General features: G+C 33.2%; 2 protein-coding genes across 5 annotated transcripts; both read right to left on the bottom strand.

Moving 5' to 3' along the window:
• Positions 1-897: 897 nt before the first annotated feature.
• On the bottom strand, positions 898-5,889 carry LOC108210021 (tobamovirus multiplication protein 2A). 2 transcript variants are annotated; one of them, XM_017381258.2, is made up of 7 exons: positions 5,750-5,889; positions 5,260-5,549; positions 4,456-4,555; positions 3,174-3,254; positions 2,984-3,088; positions 2,612-2,827; positions 898-1,275 (listed from the first exon to the last, which is right to left on the bottom strand). In XM_017381258.2, the coding sequence occupies exons 2-7, from the start codon at positions 5,478-5,480 to the stop codon at positions 1,168-1,170; spliced, it is 831 nt and encodes a 276-aa protein (XP_017236747.1). In that variant the 5' UTR covers positions 5,481-5,549; positions 5,750-5,889; the 3' UTR covers positions 898-1,167. The 2 variants fall into 2 exon arrangements, with proteins under 2 accessions (XP_017236747.1, XP_017236746.1); XM_017381257.2 differs by having other exon boundaries at positions 5,260-5,553; positions 5,750-5,888.
• A 2,014-nt stretch (positions 5,890-7,903) lies between these two features.
• LOC108209454 (two-component response regulator-like APRR2) lies at positions 7,904-14,314 on the bottom strand. 3 transcript variants are annotated; one of them, XM_017380364.2, is made up of 12 exons: positions 14,111-14,305; positions 13,282-13,475; positions 12,337-12,416; positions 12,006-12,072; positions 11,681-11,727; positions 11,416-11,493; positions 10,757-11,326; positions 10,210-10,350; positions 9,466-9,696; positions 8,978-9,049; positions 8,789-8,863; positions 7,904-8,446 (listed from the first exon to the last, which is right to left on the bottom strand). In XM_017380364.2, exons 2-12 carry the CDS (start codon positions 13,409-13,411, stop codon positions 8,273-8,275), a joined length of 1,665 nt encoding a protein of 554 aa, XP_017235853.1. In that variant the 5' UTR covers positions 13,412-13,475; positions 14,111-14,305; the 3' UTR covers positions 7,904-8,272. The 3 variants fall into 3 exon arrangements, with proteins under 3 accessions (XP_017235853.1, XP_017235854.1, XP_063944449.1); XM_017380365.2 differs by lacking the exon at positions 14,111-14,305 and adding an exon at positions 13,947-13,994; XM_064088379.1 differs by lacking the exon at positions 8,789-8,863 and having other exon boundaries at positions 14,111-14,314.
• Between the last annotated feature and the right edge of the window lie 5,633 nt (positions 14,315-19,947).

The following is a 19,947-nucleotide window of genomic DNA, read 5'->3' on the forward strand; positions in this document are numbered from 1 at the left end:
ATGTGCATCTTTGGCAATAACTTATTATGTTTGGTTTCTCATCTATAAATAAAATTGAGTTGAGAAGTTATGGACCAACTTATTTATAAGCTGGAATAGTATCATATATTAAAAATTCTAACTTTATTTAATGATATTTTATTTTGATTTTACAAAAATGTATCGGATCATTTTACAAGACAACCTATAATATATTATTATTAAAATAATAATTTATACATCTACTAAGTTGTGAACATCAAAAAAATATTGAAATACATAAATTAAAATTTATTTCTCAATTATATGCAATAAGCACTCCTTTTAAAATAAGCTAAATCATCTTTTACGTCTATCTTAATTTTTCATACAAAAGATTCTGATTTAATTCAGAATTTAGAAATCAGAACCTACTTTAAAAAAAAAAGAATACATATTTACAACTATGTACAGTAACAAGTTTCGTAACAAATTTCTATTACGAAGTAGACGCGTCTACTGATTTTACTTGATTTGACATACTGATATTTGATATATGTAATTTCTTTTTCTGATCAAACTTTTCTACAGATTTTATTTGATTTGAATTGACATATTCAATTTGTTTTTCTCGTCAACTTTACTTTCACATTATGAATAAAGGACGACTCCGATGATTTTACTTGATTTGACACATTCCATGTATCTAGTTTATTTTTCCGATTTTCCGGCAAAAAAAAAAATATTTTTCCAATTAAACTTACTTTCCAGACGATGAATGCTGGACACAGAATATGTTGTACAAAATTCCATTATTATCAGCACCGATTGTTCGTTTTGATTCATTTTCAACAATCTCGAGTCTCAACAGTCACAAGGGCACAAGGGTTAGGTTTTTGGGCTGAGCTTGTTTTCTCGCAAGTCAGAAAGAGGAGCTACGAGCATGGAACGTGATTCAGCATCATTTTTCTCTAAACAGACGATACAGATCTTAAAAAAGCAATCCTTTAGAATTACATGAATGAAAGCTAGAGAAATTGTAAATTTTAGATGGACAGGTCGTGGGAATGAGAAGCTTGTTTGTGATCTGCACAAACTAAGCAGAAGAGAATCCCGGAAAACACCAAAGCAACGGACCAAAATAAATGAAAAATCAGCTTCCTCCAGAACCGCTTCCAATTTAAAAGTCATGCAAAGCCCAGAATATGATTACATGATTGTGCACCAACCCTTTTCTTCTGTTTGTTGGGGGGCAGCTTGCTGATTCCCGTTTGATTCTGACGGGTTGTATGTAAACTCGGAAGTATTAAGGCCATACTATCACACACAACAAGAATAAAGAAATTAAAATAGATCTGAATATTGACAAAGATACGAGTAGAATATAAAGCCCAATATTAGTCTGTATTGAACAGATGTAAATTCCTTTTATAGGGTATAATGTTGTGACTTGTACAGAAAAGGGAACAGGCATATATTAAGAAGCAGCTAAGAGTGGCCTCATCATAAGATGTTAGTTTTGCAAAACTTATGAAATAAGATATGCTAAACACTAAAAATATGAAATTTAATCTAGAAGCCTCGCAATGAAAGGGAATATTTCAACACAGTAAGAAAGATCAAGGAAAGCAGGAGGCATCAATGCAATGGAAAAGCAATGCTTTGACAAACAAACTAATGTCACCAAAATGAACTCGAAATAGGCTACAAGATATTTAACATGTCCACAAATATCTGCTGTAGGAAGGCCCAAGAACAAACCCGAGAATCTTATATCATGCACAGTATATACCTCGGAAAAATCAGCTTTCTGCAGAACCTATGGAAGGCTAATACCCAGTGGGTGGTTCTAGTAACTACTAATCTCAAATAATCCTTTTTCCAATTAGGGCAGGGAAAACATATAAAGCAAGTCCAAGAGTGTCATAGTTCATGCCCTAAATATAATATAAAATATTATGTCCTAGTGATTTAGGACATATCTTACTAACTTGAACTCCAACAATGTGCCTTATTCTCACAAGAGGTTTAATATTTTATTGCTAACGACTCTTTTTCATCATTAAAGCATAATATAAAAGTAGAGAGAGAAAGAGAATGTTCATGAGAATTTATAATAAAAAATAGGATAGGGCAAGGAGAGATGTGCCTCAAAAATAGGGCTTGAGGAGGTTGTCCTAGTGATATAAGGCATCACTAGGACATTGTTGGATCAACAATTTTCATGAAATGCCCTAAATTATAAATTAGGACATGATATAGGGCATCTCTTGGACTTGCTCTATATCTTAGACTGTGATTATGAAGAAAGTCGCTTAGCCTTGTAACACAACAGACATAGTTTTGTATTCATTCAAATGATTACTGATAATTCTATGATTGTTGTGCCTTTGAAGTTAGAAATAACATCTCCAGTTCTGTCCCCATCACCAACAGTATTGAAGGGCATGTTTCACAAATAAGAACTAATTTTCACTTATTCTCCCCATTTCCAAACAGATGCATTAAATATATCATGCAGGCAGTATCTAGTTTCAAAGTTTAGTATATCTAAAACCAACACGATTTAAGCTTTTCTCATGCCCCTTTACATGTGTCATGCAGTTCAAGACTGTTTAACCTATCAGCCCGAATGTATCTAAGATTAGTATACCTTTTCCCTCATACGTGTACTCCAAGCATCACTCCTGACAGGACGGTTGTCAAGGGTAGCAGCAACAGGAACACCGGTAACTGGAACTGGTGGTCTGTTATTGATCAACTGCTGACGAAGTTGTTGTCTGGGCCCACCTATATACTCTTCATCACTATCATACTCTGCTGGTTTATTTGCTGCTTTTACAGCAAGAGCAAGCAAGAACACTAGAGTCTGATTTCCCACAGACAGTTAAATATAATCAAAATCTTAAGGGGCTTCCAAGTTCCAAGGAAAAAGATTGGGCATCAGCAATAATGTTTATCGCTGAGGTAATGTATTCATACTTTCCATGAGAAATCAGCAACACAAAGAAGAGTCTTGTTTTACCTCAAATATAACAGCCCCAAGAGCAACCCACTTCGCGATTTTCCAGTTCTTTTCAAGAAATCCATAAATCATGTCAAAGTCTCCAGTTTTGTCCCTTGGAATTTCCTGTTACAGATATTATAAAACTCATTAATACCATACGTCTCTTTTGACAAAAAAAAAAAAAAAAAGAAGTTATAAGGATACCTACTTCTTTCCAGCTTTTGTCAAAGAATATGAATGCCGCAACACCAAGTTCTACTAAGATCAACAAGAACAGCAATAACGAGTACTGCACTGACTTAAGGTACACAATCATACTTAAAAGCGAAGCACACACAATGCACTAGAAGTTGCTCAGGTGATACTACTTACACAACCTTGGCATATGTAACATTATAGTAGAGAGCATAATTTAATACCACTGACTTTGCTCTCCTTTTTACTACCACTTATGATGAGCAATTGTAGCACACAACATAATCCACATACAGCCGACTACTCCAAAGTAGATACCAACTCATCATGTCACATAAAGATTAAGTCTATCAAATCTTAAAAAGACCTATTTTCAAATAACTAAATTTTTAAGACCTTATGGCTGTATGTAATGACAAATAAAATAGTTCAGCATCACTTGCATATCGTCCTTGTCTCTCAGAACAATAATATCAATACATACAATTAAATAAAAAAATTCCTGAAACACATCTAAAAGCTACATAATTAGATTTTGACTGCCCATTCACCACTGGTAAAAGTAAGCAATATTAGCACAAAATGTAGTCCGAATACTGCCCACCACTTCCAAGCTCCAACCCAAAACCTAGAACCCATCATGTCATCACACATACGAACTCCATCAAACCTTCTTGAGTTTATTGTATCCTTCCTCTCCTCCAAAGACATCTTTATGTCTCCCCACAATCACAGTATCTTGAAAAAGACTTTTTTCTCAATCTTAAGCACTATAATTAGGCAAATACATGCTTCTGCAAGAGTGATTATTCTTGGGAATTCACACAAGCAACTGCAAGTTCTGATATTGAACCCGATTACTAATTGCTTGATAAAAAAACTCATAGCAGGGTCTTTAAACACAATTCTTTTTTCCCATCTCAAAGCAGCTCTTCTAATATATTCTCCTCACAGGGCCTTTCCGGCCAATCAATTCTCTCATTCAAAATAGGAAATCTAACTATCAGGTCAACGATCGAATCCAAGTCTCCCAAAAGCTTCCTATAGACAGCAGTATCTCATCAGCTTAAGACTCGCATAGCCAAGAACTTAACCAAATGCAAAGGTCTATATCTTTGATGAGACCAGTTTTCCCTATGTCACACAACAAGAACCAAGACCTAACAATAAGAATGTGTCCATCAAACTACCACAGAAGCCTTGCACATTATCAAATATGACGGAAGCGTTACATTAGACTTATATTATTATTTACTAAATGATATAGATAAATGATGAATAAACCATAAGGATACGCAACACAGACAGCAGCCATTACGTGTTGCTGCTCCAATGCAACCAAAACATGATATGAGGAAGATAGCTAAACCAAGACCAGCAAACAAGTATATGAACCTGCACGAGGCAAATTTTTAGCCAACTATTTAGGACTCATTGTAGTTAATTAAAAATTTTATATCTTCTAGTAGAAAAAACACTGCATTGATAATTTTGAATGCTCAGACATATGGAAGACAGTGGTGCTAATGAAAAACACCATAATATAACTGATACAGACAATAATCAAAGAAAGGAAGACTACTAGGAATATACCAAGATTAAAAGTCCGGGAGTTACATGTTCAACCCAAAATCTTACTGGGATCATGAACAGCTGTTTAGACAACTGTTTATTTGTGGTTCACTAAAATGATCAACCTACTCGAGGCATGATAATGTAGCAATTAATTTTTCATGGTCAGAATGTGAGCCTTTAGTGGTGTTACTAAATTGTTATACGGTAACAAGGTTGAGGGATTTTAGTGACAAAATGGAGGCAAAAGCAATCAAATAACTTTCTTTAGTTATAAAATAATTGCTTCTTTTTTCCCCCTAAAAAGTATAGAGATTAACGATAGCTCTTTGAAAGGCATATGCATATAGGTTTAAGCGAATTACATTGTATGATTTATGGTTACACTAGCATGAACCATATAGAACCTTGCATTCATTATACGATTATATGATCAATGTTATGACAGATAATTCAAAATTCAACTATATGGTCCACATAAAACATCATACAGGAACTTGATAACAAACAATAAACAACAATCCTACCAAGCTTTAGGCAAATCCTCAAAGATGCTTCCTGACAAAGACACCGCCATCAGCAATGGGCGGCCTAATGGCATCATCTGATCACCATCTGGATGACTTGAAGACGCATTTTTGTACTCGACAAACAGGTATATCCCATAGCCCATCATGGCCAAACCAAGAACAGTCAACAACAAGTTGAGAAGCTTCAACAAGCACTCCAAACACCCTTTACACCCCATTCTACACAAAACCCTCAAATCCCACTTCTTATAAACCCTCCTCTAATTCATCAAACATGAACTACAACACTACCTAAATTCAAGAAATTATATCACATATTAACAAATCAAGAAACAAAAGAGCATATGCTATAAAAAGCACTAAAAAGATGACAATTTAGGCAATGTTTATGATACCAAATAACAACTTCATACCAAATTCAAGAACAAAACACAACCTTTACAACAAAACACACACACACACAAAAATTCAAAGAAGGGGGGCTTACAGAAAACTGGGCAAGTATGTTTGTTCTTCAGCTGTTGAAGATCCCCATAAACAAGAATGTAGACAGGCAGAGTGGCAACAAGTAACTAGAATAATCAAGAATAAAGAACCGTAAAGCATGAATAAATAAATTAATGTATTTGTATTTGTATTGTTGTATTTATTTTATGTGGCTACTGTCCAGCAATGTAAGTGCAAATAAATAAATCCAAATGGCAGTTCCAGAAAATTCATCAGATAAGAAAATTTGAAGATTGGGTGTTGACCTGGTGGGTATTTTACCATTTAATTCAAACATAAATTAATATTATAATGTAATTTAATTTTTAATATAAAAATGGTATTTGTAATTTATAAACAAGCAAATTTAATACTTACACACTGGGACAATAACCATCAATCAATCATGTACTTATATTATATCAAGGAGAAGCCAGCCCTCTAACATAATTTTATTCTATTTTATATTATTCTGAATATTTTAATATATATATTTCAATTTTAAAAGAAATTTTCAAAATTATCTTTTTCAATTTTGAAATTATTGGAAGGAGAAAATTTCAGAATTATCTTTTTTGGTGTTAGAAAAAATGTTTCTAACATAAATTTTTTCGGTTTTGAAATTGTTGGAAAGAAATTTCATAATCGGTAGTAAATTCTATTTTTCTAATTTCACTTTTGATTTTCAGTAATTAATTAAATATTAATTTTTAATATAACAATAATCAATGATGCAAAATCTATAATAATAATAACTCTTAAACCTTTTTAATTAATATAAATTAATATTTTAATATTTTCTTAATTTGAATATATTGATTTCAGCGCTCAGACATGATACTTAAACTTATACCATCTTCACACGATTTTTCACTCCAATTTCACGGTAAAACGACCTCTAAAATAATATAAAATTTTATTTTAAATAAAATATAATTGATTGAAAATATATGACCGTCCTGAATAAATTATAGTGTAAGATTAGTACTGCAGGAACGAAATATCGCAATTCGCGACGATCATAGAGATTATAAATATCCAAAACGATTTAATGATGAAAAGGAAAGAGGTAGTTGGACGTTGCATATTTTCTGAGGAGTAGGTAGCATTGGTGGGCCGGAACCAGCCCAGCCATTACTTTTGGTTTTCTGAAATTGGGCCGCCTTTCGATTGTTACTTTAGTTTCAGAAAAAAGTAGGGTTTTTTTTATAAAAGTACCCAAGTGGTTATTAATATATGGTAAAAAAAATTTAAAGGTTGATAAGAAAGTTGATTTAAGAAGTGAGTATTCTATTAACTTAAAATATAAGCTGAATTTTTTTTACGGATCTGTGGATATTTAATTTTAGTAGTTTAAGTCATTAAAATTTACTAGGACGGTAATATATTTGTACAAAATTGGATATTTAGTTTTAGTAGTTTAAGTCATTAAAATTTACTAGGACGGTAATATATTTGTACAAAATTTGAGACGTAAAAGTTAATAATTATTAAATTAAGGGTTGAATTAATCACCTAATCCTTTACTAAATACGAACACAGGCAGCATGTAATCTTAAGCTGCAGAATCTAAAAGCAAATAGACAGAGACAAACACCTGAATGTCAACAATAACAGACAACATATCGCTGAAAAATAAGAAAAAACAAACAAACAATGTTCCTGTTATTCCAATTATTAGTTACATTCATTTTCTGTACATGTATAATGTTGGTTCATGTACTAGCACTAGGCCATTACTACTATATTTGTCTTTCGAATGATTATTTCTCATATTTGCTCAACTTATTTCTCTGTTTTTCATGGTGCAGAATCGTATATGCTAGACCAAATTTATGTGAAGGAAAATATCAGATTTTACATGTTTTGATCTAAATGTCTATACTTAGTTATGTGAATATGTCCAAGTGCTTGACCCGAATATCATAAATAAAATGAAGAGTTCGAGTAACATCCATAAAAACATAAATTTAACAGGACTAGGCACCGATTAATTTCGAGTTATTTTTCCTCTGAATAACTCAACTGGTAAATTTTGACCCTAGCACAGTAGATTATTGAAAAGTTGTGTGAATAATTGTCCTTGCACTTTAACTTTTGAGCTGTGATTTGGCAGACAAAATGAACAGTATACAAAAATTCAAATAGAGAATAATTAAGCAGAAGTTGTTACCACCTAAATCTTATTCACAAGAGGTCAAAAAACAGCCCCCACATTACCATCATCATTGTTCAATCCTGTCACATTTGATACAACAGCACTAGCATGCCCAGCTCAAGTAAACCACATATTCCATTATCAAAAAAAGAGTAGAGGTCCACCATAAACATACTGTTAACAGCTATAACTAATGTGATCAGTTGGGGTAGTGTTGGCTATTTTCTTTTCTCATCTTTGGAGCTGTCAGTACCTGACATTAACAACGATCTCGCATCTTCATCGACATAATTATTAGTGCACTGTGGACACACACATGCACAAAGTGCGGGCAGGGGATCTGGGATCCGAGCAAATGTGTGGGTGCTATGTCAGTGGAGATGTGTGCCTTTGAGTATGAGGTGGGACAGAAGAGATGCCTTGTTTAGAGAGCTCGTTTAGTACACTATCCGTGGATGGAGGCTTCAGGCCTAATGGCAAGGGTAACCAGGGCTTGCTTATTGCTTCCTTTACTACTTTGTCGATGACCTCTTCTTCTGCCTGCATGTGCAAGTGAAAAGAAAAAGCTTAAGACACAAAGTAGGATCAAAAGTATCACGGTCACTTTAAACAGATTCAAGTCAACTTACTTTGCAATACACATGGTCCATACTCCATACCTAACTATAATTCTAGTTCACCAATATTAAGTAGTTTCTAAGATAGTATTGACTAAAAAACACCTTGGCACCAGCCATCATTCTTCTTCAATAATTGAAGATAAAAATTAATCCATTTGAATTCCTTATTCAGAAATCAAGTAATTAAATCATTGTACCAGCAACATAGAAAATCAGTTAATACAAGTTTAGAACTAGTGGAAAATGAATTCTAAAGATTTACCGGACAGAGGTCAAACAAGTTATCAGGCATCTGGGAGATGTTCACGTATTCAGAGTTCTGACACTGAGGTGTACTCTGAAGTATCCCAAAATTATGTGTTAGTAATGAATATTTATAGGCTTATAGCTCTTTTTGCAGGAAATAAATGCACTTAACAGCATTATAGCATGTCTACTGCATGCAACATACCTGAGGAAATGGGGGGCATGGTCCAACTGGAGGTGGCGGCATTACAGGGCAACCCCATGCATCAGCATGCATCTGAAACAGAACATGCTAATAAATGGTCTGAAAGAGTTAATGTTATGAGCTAGCCTAGTTACAATTACCCTCCAAGTTGAGATACTCTGATTGTAATCTGATGCGTGGACTATAATACCACATGATAATAGTGTACTCAACTATAGAAATGAACTAAATTAAGACTATATGATAAATTAAGTGGTTTCCTCAAATCTGTTCAGAATATAGTGTGAAATCACAAGTAGTAGCTTTAAACTGTTGTATTCACTATTGTATCTGCCGCTGGAACATCCAAGATTTTTTATTTATGTATATATATATATCCAAGTATGTGCATCAACACGTGGCAATGGCATGTAATCAGAATTTAAGAGCAATCATTTTCAGGGCAACAAGGCTTCGAAATTATTTAGAGTTGTAATTAATACACTTACTGCTGGATATGGAGTCCATTGCCAATTTTCTGTAGTTTGCCATCCAGGATAGCAAGGAGCGCCCCACATTTGGACTCCAGGTGGATAAGGGCTAGGTTGAATCCAACCTTGATAACCCTGCCCACCTGGGACGAAACTTGTGTTTTGATATGAAGGAAAGACCATCACAGGTTTGCGCGAGACATAGTTGCGGTCCTTGGGCAAGATATGTCGCTGTTGCATTCTATATTTCTGCTTAAAAGTGAAAAAAATAACATTTAAGTAGAAGTGATATCAGTGACGTCATCTTTTTCAAGAGCCCAGGACACATCCCCCGTCTTCTTATCTAATTGTTTCGAGAGCCAGAAAATATCCTTTTCATAATTTAGAATCGAGTAAGTACATAAACATCCAAAAAATTGGTTCTCTGATGGGACTAAATCCAAAATTTAATTCAGAGAATGATTCTATAAAACAGAATTAGAAGATAAAAGATCGGGATACTATGTTGTAGATGAAATGTGATAATTATTAGAGAAGTAATGAAAATGCGAGTATAAATGGTCTAACATATATTTAGCTTAATATGCCTTGCATTCTAAGAAGATAGAATAAAAATTTGCATATTAACACGAAGCAAATGGATGACTAAAAAATGCCTAAGTTAAATTCTATTACTTTTGGTAAATATGGCTTATTTCATTTGCTAGATGACTTGATCAAAACAGCAGACTTCTGGAGCTGCAAACAGAAAATTACACTAACCTGGAGATGACTCGCTACATTATGTCTAGTTAAACCCTCCACTTTCATCACCTCTAATATTTTTGAAGGGATTGCCTGATCTACCCCAAGTTTCTCTACTGCTTGCACAAACTTTTTGTGCAGCTCAGACGTCCAGTCTACCTGAAACCCAGAAGAGATCAAAGTAGTCACTTACTGTGTTGGTTTATGATGACAGAAATGTATTCATTTTGATCCTTACTTTTGACCAGAACTCTGCCTGATTTTCATATCAACAAGAAGTTGCAGGCTTATGAACAAGTTCTTTGTCAAAGATTGCTTCCAACAAAAACATAGATTGTTATTACTTGCTAAACTAATTCTCAAACCACAAAAGAATTTAATACAACTTTTCCTTTTAAGAATCTCGTCACCAAAAATCCTACATAAGCTAGAGTGTAATTTCCTTAACTGATTTTAAATACTTTTCTGCAGAGTTAGTCGTCTTTAATTCACTTAACAAAATTAGGAAAAGAAAACTTTAAAAAAAAGGATGATCCAAATCTTTCATAACTAAGCACCAGCTTACCTTTGCCTTTTTCCGACTAGCTTTGAGCCCACATACATTACGAAGCCGAGATGCTTTACTATTAGTCTTAGCCTCAATGCTGGTATTCACGGTAGTGCCTTTATCAGGACAAGGAGATGAGTCATTACTCTTATCCTTAGAATCATCAGCTAACTGATCCTCGGGTCTGATATCACCATCCCCTGATCCTTGACGAGGGCTCACCTGAACGGTACTTTCAGCTACTATATTACTAAAAGTAGTTTCAACTACTGTATCACCATATGTATTATCGACAGATTTAGATTCCCCATCTGGCTCCATATTATCTTTATCCACTATAATGTTAGCTTGATCCTGGCAATCCCCGTCATCTAGTAACCTTTCTCCTCTCTTTATTTGTGGGGTTGAAGGAGCCGGGTACTTGTCACTTCCTGCTGATTGTTCCTGATTTTGATTCTCGTATTCTGTTTTGATAGAGAGCTGGTGGTTTGATTCTCCATTTCCTGAACAGAGCTGTGGCGAAGGGGTCACATATTCTCTTAAAGGTTTCACTGACTCAGATATGTCCTTTCCTCCAGCACTAAATGCCTACAAGTGCACACGTTGTCAAAACTGCTTAAGTGATTTTAAGTTCTAACTTGATAAGAGGAAAAGATAAGGAAGCTCGTAAAGCAGACCTTGTGAAGTACATGCTGCCATATATTTTTAATTTTTTCATCTGAGAGTGGTTTCCTTAAGAACTCGACAGCACCAAGCTATAATCAATGGACAGAAAGAATTAAAACATTAATGGATGAAGAACTCATAATTATGTAACAGTCGATGCAAATTCGAAGTTCTGTAACAGTTGCATTCAACATAGCATATAACAAGTATTCTGCATTGACTGTCTTTCTTCTTTACTAATGAGCACATGCATATATGTGGGCATTATGAACTCACCGCTATGCACTTCATCATAGTACTCAGGCAGTGAATATCCGAAGTCACTGTAATCAAAAATTACATAATATGTCAGTTATCATATCTAGGCAATCTCAACATGCTCTACTGTGTAAAATGGAATAACATTTCCTTTTAGATGTTATTCCGTTATATGAGTCAAAGGAAGAGGGAGGTAATTTTCAGGATAGGTAGTCAGAGGAAGTATTCCTGCCCCAAGCCTTTGGAAATATATCAAAGATTGGACTACGTAAGATAGCATCAGATCTTAATCAAAATGTAAGGAACTGAACAATTATTAGGTAAAAGCCATATGTGGACTTACTTATTGTGGGTAAATCCTTTGCAGTCTCTAGAAACTTGAATCTACTATCGCTGTTATCGTTGCTCACCTGCATAAGTGGACGGTTTTAAACACTAGTTCCCGGGACACATACACCTCTATGTCGCAGTGGAAAATGAACATAGAAAAGTAATTGAGCAGTGCAACTAGATGAGAAAATGATGTGGAGAATTAATCTTATGTTTTGCGCAAAAATGATATGCTTCACCAATTTTAGGGGCAGAACTGTTTTACGAAAGACATTTTGATTAAATATCTTGAGTGCATTAAATGTTTTTAGCTCAATTAAATTCGTGCTTCCAGTATAGATTACCTCTACAATTGCAACATGGAAGCCATCAGTACTGTTTGAAATGGCAGATAAAGCTTCAGTTTCGTTGCAGAATACAGAAACTATCAGGGAAAAAAGAAAAGGTAAATTATCAGTAAGTGAATGCAAATGAAACAGTGCAAACCTAAATAAAACATATTTAACTAGATAACTGGACATTGAGCACATAAAAATTACTATTTGCACTAATCATAACGCAACAAGATGAAGCCAACAAGGAAAGTGCTAATTTGAAACATAAGGACATCTATATTTAACCGCTTTTTTTTTTATGATGACAAGTTGTGGCCACATGTGCAGCATGATAAATACTTCAATAAAAATGTGTCCCTAGAGATCATCTGCATAACTTTCCTCGATTATTACTTGATTTAGGATTATTTTTTCCTTAATCAAAATAAGATCCTTGTATATGGTTGGACCATGACTTTCACTAAAAAGGCCATATGCTGATAAAGGCTGTGTAGCTCAAAATCATTGGCAAAATTTTAAATCTACATGATCCAGTTAAGCCCCTACTAACACCTTAAGGTAGGTTATAGCCTAGAGAGGAATTAAGCCGCGGCGGTGGGGAGCATCAAGTTCAACTATCAAACTTTAAGATAACATGAGAGTTTCACAGCTGTAGCACACTTTTGTCAATATTTCAAGAACACAAATGCATAACAGTGGAGCAGAATGTCACAATCAGTTCTGGGTAGTTTTACTGGCATATTAATTAAAAAAGGGCAATTACTTTAAGGAATATACAAAAAAGATAACTTCTACTATCCCAGTGGAATAACTCAAAGATTCTAATTCCAGTACTCAGATGAGTTTTATATTAGCTAGACTAGATTGAAAATGACAGGGACCAGAGTTTTGTTTATTCAGAACAAAATTTTCCTTGCTTATTCAGAAAAAAAGGGGATCTTTTAGAAATCTGACCAATATAATCCATCTCCTCAAGCTTTGATCTTGTTTGTGCAGCAGAATCAGTCTCTTGTTCAAGAAGCAGGACTCGAAGCCCTTTTGGAAAATCTTTCCATTCCAATAAATCATTAGCATTCAAAACCATACTTAATATGCATACTTAAATAAGCTGCCTTGTTTATGGTGGAAGATCAACATTAAATGGGAACCTGCAGGCAAAACACAGATCATCAGATCTTTTTATGTCATGATGAATCTAAAAGGCCTTCTTAAAGATGACTTAAATGATAAAATATAAGTAGATGCAGGCATTAAGATATTAATTTGCACAAGACAAGCATGTTTTAAGTGTGCAAACATAAATATAATAACATTGGTAATTAAAAAAACAACTTGTGATGCTTCTTCACTTTCCTGATCATCATTCTCTAAAGTTGTCAATTATTACACTTGGCATAATTTAACTTATAATCAAGAATATGCATAGAGATCTTGCAGTTGGGGAAGGCAAGAAAACAAAGGAAACCCACGTCAGATCTTGAGGAAATATAACAAGTAAAAAGACAGCCAAAGACCAAAAACACACTTATCATGAAACGATAAGAGCAAAACTAGCTAGAAATGGTAAGAAATTGAAGTAAGATCCTGACAAATGCATGCAGTTCTGGAAAAAAACATACACAACAACAAAAGGATCAAGCTGTTCATTACACTAAAAGGATCAAGCAGAGACACAGAAACAAACACTAAACAGGCTTGGTGTAAATGCATGTAGAGATGATTAAGCTAGTGTTCTTGTAAAGGGTTAAATAGTGACTTGGGGAGAAGGAGAAAAGGTTCTTACTGAAACAGACTGTATCAGAGAGCACCCAGGAGAGAGAGAGAGAGGGGTAGTTCTGAGTTTTAAGTGCTGATAAATAGAGAGGATAGGTGGATAAATGAGTCTGTGACTTGTGCACAGTTGCTTTCAGTATAGGTAGCTGCGGACCACGGATAACACGCACTAATACACACACTTTTACACGCACTTAAATAGCATTGGATTTACTTGCCTCTTCACCTGAATCCCCTTAACCGGGAAATACATAGGAGATGTTTTAATTACTACATCAAATTGGAGAGCTAGGAAAGATGGGTTAGAACTTGGCACTACTTTTTAACGTTTGACTTGACTTTATTATTTTATATCCACGTGTCAGTAATTTTTAATTACATCCGTAAATTTCTTTCAGGTCTTCGGTTCATATTTTTGCGGAAAAGCCGGTGGTAACTGGTAAGACGAAAATAAACATCTGATTATATTAGAAAATATGAAAATACAGGTATCTAATAGTAAGTTTACTAATATATTCAGTAAACATATATTTTAGATTTTTTTTTATTCCAAGTATGGGATTATAATGCATAAAAACAAAATCGATACGACTGGAAGATGCAAGCTGCGTTATAGTCATGTCATTATAATTTATTAAAGTTGTTCTTGTACAATTATGTTTCATTAATTTTTGCCTGTATATTGAATAATGATCGAATTATAATGAAGGAGCTAAAAGAATCACAGGTATTTAGTGATCAATAAATAGTCTTCCATTTAATAGATATATTTCCGTGTGATATATAAATGCTTTTGACACTGTATACACTAGCCAAGAACTTCTTTAATGAATAAACACAATTAGGTTGTTGATTAGTACCTGAACAAGAGAGAAATTATCATCTTATTACGTAAAGTAATTAAGTCATGTCATTTTCTGGGCACTTATGTTATTACTAACACATCAACTAGACAACTACTCTGGTCACATTTTGCTGCTCGTAAATAACCTCACACAAAAGTTACTGTATGCACGACTTGGGTTAAAAAAAATATTTGTACGATATATTTTTTAACTTTAAAGTTTTTTTTTTGAAAATTAAACTCGTCTTGACTATATAAAGCAGCCACACAGGGTATAAGTAGGTCTTGCAAAATAAAATGCTTTAACAAAAATGTCGAACTTTCTGTGCAATAAATCTACAATACTGCTGGAGCCTGGAGGCATGTGCGAAATATATTGTCCATGTTTGAACGAGATTAATACAAGTATGTTTGGCTGGGTTCCCTGCAGATTAATTAAAGCCAAATTATTTTTGTCATAATAAATTTATAGATTAGATTTTTATTTAAAGGAATTGTCAATAATTCTAGGTTTCAACTTTTCATTAACAACTAAAAATATTTCTTAACGTCAGAAAGGAAAAAACAGAAAATATATGTACGGAATGAGATGTCATGCTCAATTCAGATTAAAGCAATGCTGAATTTACCAGGACAAATAATGACACATGCTGGAGATATATTCGGGGCACATGCTATCAGTTGATACTGTAACTAAAATCTAGTATAATCATGGTTTTTGTTCTGGAATATTTATATTAAAAATGAAATAACAAGTCTCGTTTTAGGTATTGTCCGGATATTTTAGCCGGTAGCTGACTTGTCATTTAATTCACATATCAACTTCACCTTTATATTATTCAAACTAAAAATGTATATTTGGCTTCTGTAATTTTGTTCACCAGCAATACATAGATTGATTTTACCATTAACATTTGTGTGGATGGTTGCTAACTTTTTTGTACTTTTGTTTATGTCTAGCAATAGCAAGATTGAATGGAATGAAGTTGAAAATAATATATGAAAATAAAATAAATAGAAGGAAAGTTTTGTAAAATTGTTCCGATAAAATTTAGAAGAAAAATTGGTTATAAAAAAGTTGAGCATTCCTCAAAGTGTAAGAAATGTATAAGGAATAAAAATTTTGAATAATTTTCCATAACCAAAATTTCATTATATTTTTTTTACATTCAATCACCAGTAGTTCAATACTGGGTTTGTTACTATTAGTTATTTTGGTTGTAATGTAGATTTATTTTTCATAATTAATTATTTGTATTGCTTTTTTTTTTTGATAATCAAAAAAAAATATAAATCATATAAATGATATGCACATGAATTTAAATTTTAAAGTTGTTCCAAAAATTAATTTTATATTTTAACAAAAAAAAAAGCCCGGCAAAGTTGCTTGGTTGGTTAATGGTTTAGAAACAGAAGTTATAACCTAAAGCAAATCAAAGTTAATACTCATATATGGAAATTCTTTACGCAATATATGAACTTATCACATTAAATGTTCAATTACTGAAAAGGGGCGCATTAAAATTACTTATATACTCAGACTTTACAAACGAATATTCAACTCTTTAAAGTAACTGGACCATCATGAGGCTACGTGCAATCTTATATATCACAAATTAAAATTATATAATAAAGAATTGTCTTTTTCGAAATCAAAATCAAAAAAGAAAGTTGAATCGCAAATAATTCCCCAAAATCTTTATCCAGATCAAATTCAACCCATTGTTCACTATTCCTCCAGACACATTGTAGTTATAATTATCATTTCAAACTTTTCAGCTCACCACGAGGACTCAATCATTTTTCTGCTTTAGTTTCCGTTTTGTTTGTTTCCCATTGCTGAATTATTGTGTCACTCTCGCACAGTCTTGTGTTTATTAAAATGTTTATTAAAGTCACTGTAAATGTCAGGTTTTTATTGGCTAAATTATATTTGTAGACAAATTGATTCCGAATACATTACTACATTAAAACTAAATTATAATATTAATAGAATTAGGTTCAAAGGAGAATCACTTTCTCCCGAACTTAGAGCATCCACAATGCATAACCCATTTCTGAGTGTCATTTATATGCCACGTATGAAAAAACTGTCCTGGTCAAGAAGACAGGTATTGTCTTCCAATGCGAGTGCCATTTATCACTTTCAGTAGGCCCTTTTTAATTGATTTTATAATATATTTAGTTCATTGTTATCATGGACTCAAACTAATAAAATGCATGTGAATCAATATAATATATATATAAAGAGTGTGTGCAGGAAGTGGCTCGGGGTCGCCTCCCCGGTCCTGTCCACTTTTTCCTCCTCAACTCCAATGCAAAATAATGAAAAATCAGCTTGCCAGTTCCATTTCTCGTGGCCCGAGGCGCAAAGTGACCCCCCGCTGGGGTGATCTTAGTATTCACTCAATTATTTTCTTATTTATATAACACATAAAAAACTGATAAATAATAGGGAAATTCCTGATGGTACACTCATAGAATTGGCTTTTCTCAATGGTACCATCGCCTTTTTGATTTCTACCAATGGTACGCTCGTACTTTTAATTTACTCTTTATGGTACCCTCGTGTACTTTTAATGTACTCTCTATTGATTTCAAATTGTAAAACAAATTGCATATTTGAAATCCTTGCGAAAACCTGCATAAAATAGACCCTTATATCATGTAAAACAGAGTCAAAATGAGTGAGATATATTCAAACTTCATAACCAAACTTTGTCATTAATATCTCACTCATTTTGACTCTGTTTTACATGATTTAAGGGTCTATTTTATATAACTTTTCGCAAAGATTTCAAATATACAATTTGTTTTACAATCTGAAATCAATAGAGAGTAGATCAAAAGTACACGAGTGTACCATAGAGAGTAAATTAAAAGTACGAGGGTACCACTGGTAGAAGTCAAAAATGCGATGGCACGATTGAGAAAAGCCAATTCTATGAGTGTACCATCAAGAATTTCCCTAAATAATATCATAAAGTTTGTAGAACATGAATTATTGAACTACTATGTTATGTGCATAACGTATAAATAATTTTTTATATTCATTTTTACTCATTTTTAGATTCCAATTTATGACACACATATACTCTGAATATTAAAATACTAAATTCTGCAGAATAGTAAGAATTCTTATAAGTTTCGGAGTTCGTTCAACCCAATCCTATATTTTTTTTTTGCTAAGAACCCCAATCCTATATTCATATTGCATAACTATAAATTTAGAATCCTATTTTGTATCAAATCCATGTGCACCAGAGGACAGCTTACTGATGAACAAAGTCTAAACCCTTTACTTGGTGGGCTACTTTTAAAATTGCTGTTCGGGGTTTTTCGATATTTGAAGCGCAGGCTTTTCTTTCACCATTGAGTAAAACAAAAAAGAAAAGCGAATCACAAAGTTTAGGAAATTTAGCGCATGTTTGTTGAACAGGTTTTTTTAAAATCAAAACGTTTGTTCTTTTAAATAAAAGACCAGAGTCCCATTAAGAAGGTAAATCTTGCGTAAGTTCCTGTAAGTGTAACTAAACAAAGCACTTTTAGTGAATTACCCAACCTACACATAAGGGATAACTTTTAGAGAGATTTATTATTTTTAAAAGACAAAATAATAAACATTTTATTTTAAATAAAATAATAATTTCTTTTGAATGTAATTAAACAACCTCTAGGTGCTTAACATCAAAGATAATACTGCTCTTTTTGTTGGTAAAAGTAGAAAAAAGGATAGCAAAAGAAGAGAGTAGAAAAGCGATTTCATTATACAAATACAACAAACAATCCTGGTTTCATTTCGTCTATTCATCCCTGCAGGAAGCAGAAAGTGTAGGTTTACTGGTTTATACCAAACCTTCCGTTGTTACACTATTTATCACTTTCTCTTTTTCTCCCCTGCAAATTGCCGTAAAAATAAGTATCAAATATAAAAGACATTTTATTTGCAACAAACATAAGAAGAAAAAATTAACGTAGTATTTATTTAGTAGGTGAAAGCTTTGGAGTTGTACCGGAACTCGGACCATAAAATTGGTTGAAAAAGAGCCCAAAACGTTTGGTACGCACCTTACATTGTGACATGATATTAATGATGGTTACATCAAGCTGTATATCACTAGGGAGCCGGATGACCCACTTGAGCTGAGCCCACAGCAACTCATGACCCGGATCCAGCACCCGTGAGGCCGCTATTTTTAGTCGATTTCGTAACGGCGTGCTTATAATTATTTACTTTTCACCCCAATATGGCTCTATAACAAAAACCGCAAGTACCGAGTACGTGCATTAAAAGTTTAGGAAGAAATTTAACAAGAGAATAAAAAGTCTAGGAAGTACTTTCTTAACACTTTTTTTAGAAAGGTTTTTTGGATTAAACATATTTCATCAATTTCAATTCATAAAATAAAAATAATAATTTTAATTACGTGATGAGAATATTTATATAAAGGTCAGATAATAAAACAAAACATAAAAAGTCTTTATCCTGAGATAAAATTTATTATTTTTGAAAAATATGCTTGGTGAGATATTAGTCTAACAATGTTTACATAAAGGTCATATAATCAGAAAAGAGTATTTATCTTCAAATAAATTTCCTTTAGGAAAAAAAAAAACCTCGTGTGAGATTAGTCTGGTTCGTCTAACAAAATAGATTTGAATTAGAAAATAAACACTTCTTATTTAAAAACCGACAAAATTATGCATAATATTTTTGTTGCACAATAAATATATGATCTTTATTTTGACAAATAAAATGGTTTGAACTTAAATAATAAGAAAGGTGGAACGTGATGAAAAAGAAAAAAAAAAAAAAAGGAGGAGGAGGTGGTGGTACAATGTCGACCACTCGGTAATGACCAAAGGGCCTGACTCAGTGGGTACCCCAAAAACATACTCATACTCCTGTTGTCCTCTATGTTTTGAGACGGCATGTATTTTAAATCCGTCATTTTATAAATTTTAATATTTTTTTCATGACCAAAACTTTCTCTTAAATACTT

Source organism: Daucus carota, chromosome 2 (assembly GCF_001625215.2).
Source record: "Daucus carota subsp. sativus chromosome 2, DH1 v3.0, whole genome shotgun sequence".
Taxonomy (NCBI): domain Eukaryota; kingdom Viridiplantae; phylum Streptophyta; class Magnoliopsida; order Apiales; family Apiaceae; genus Daucus; species Daucus carota.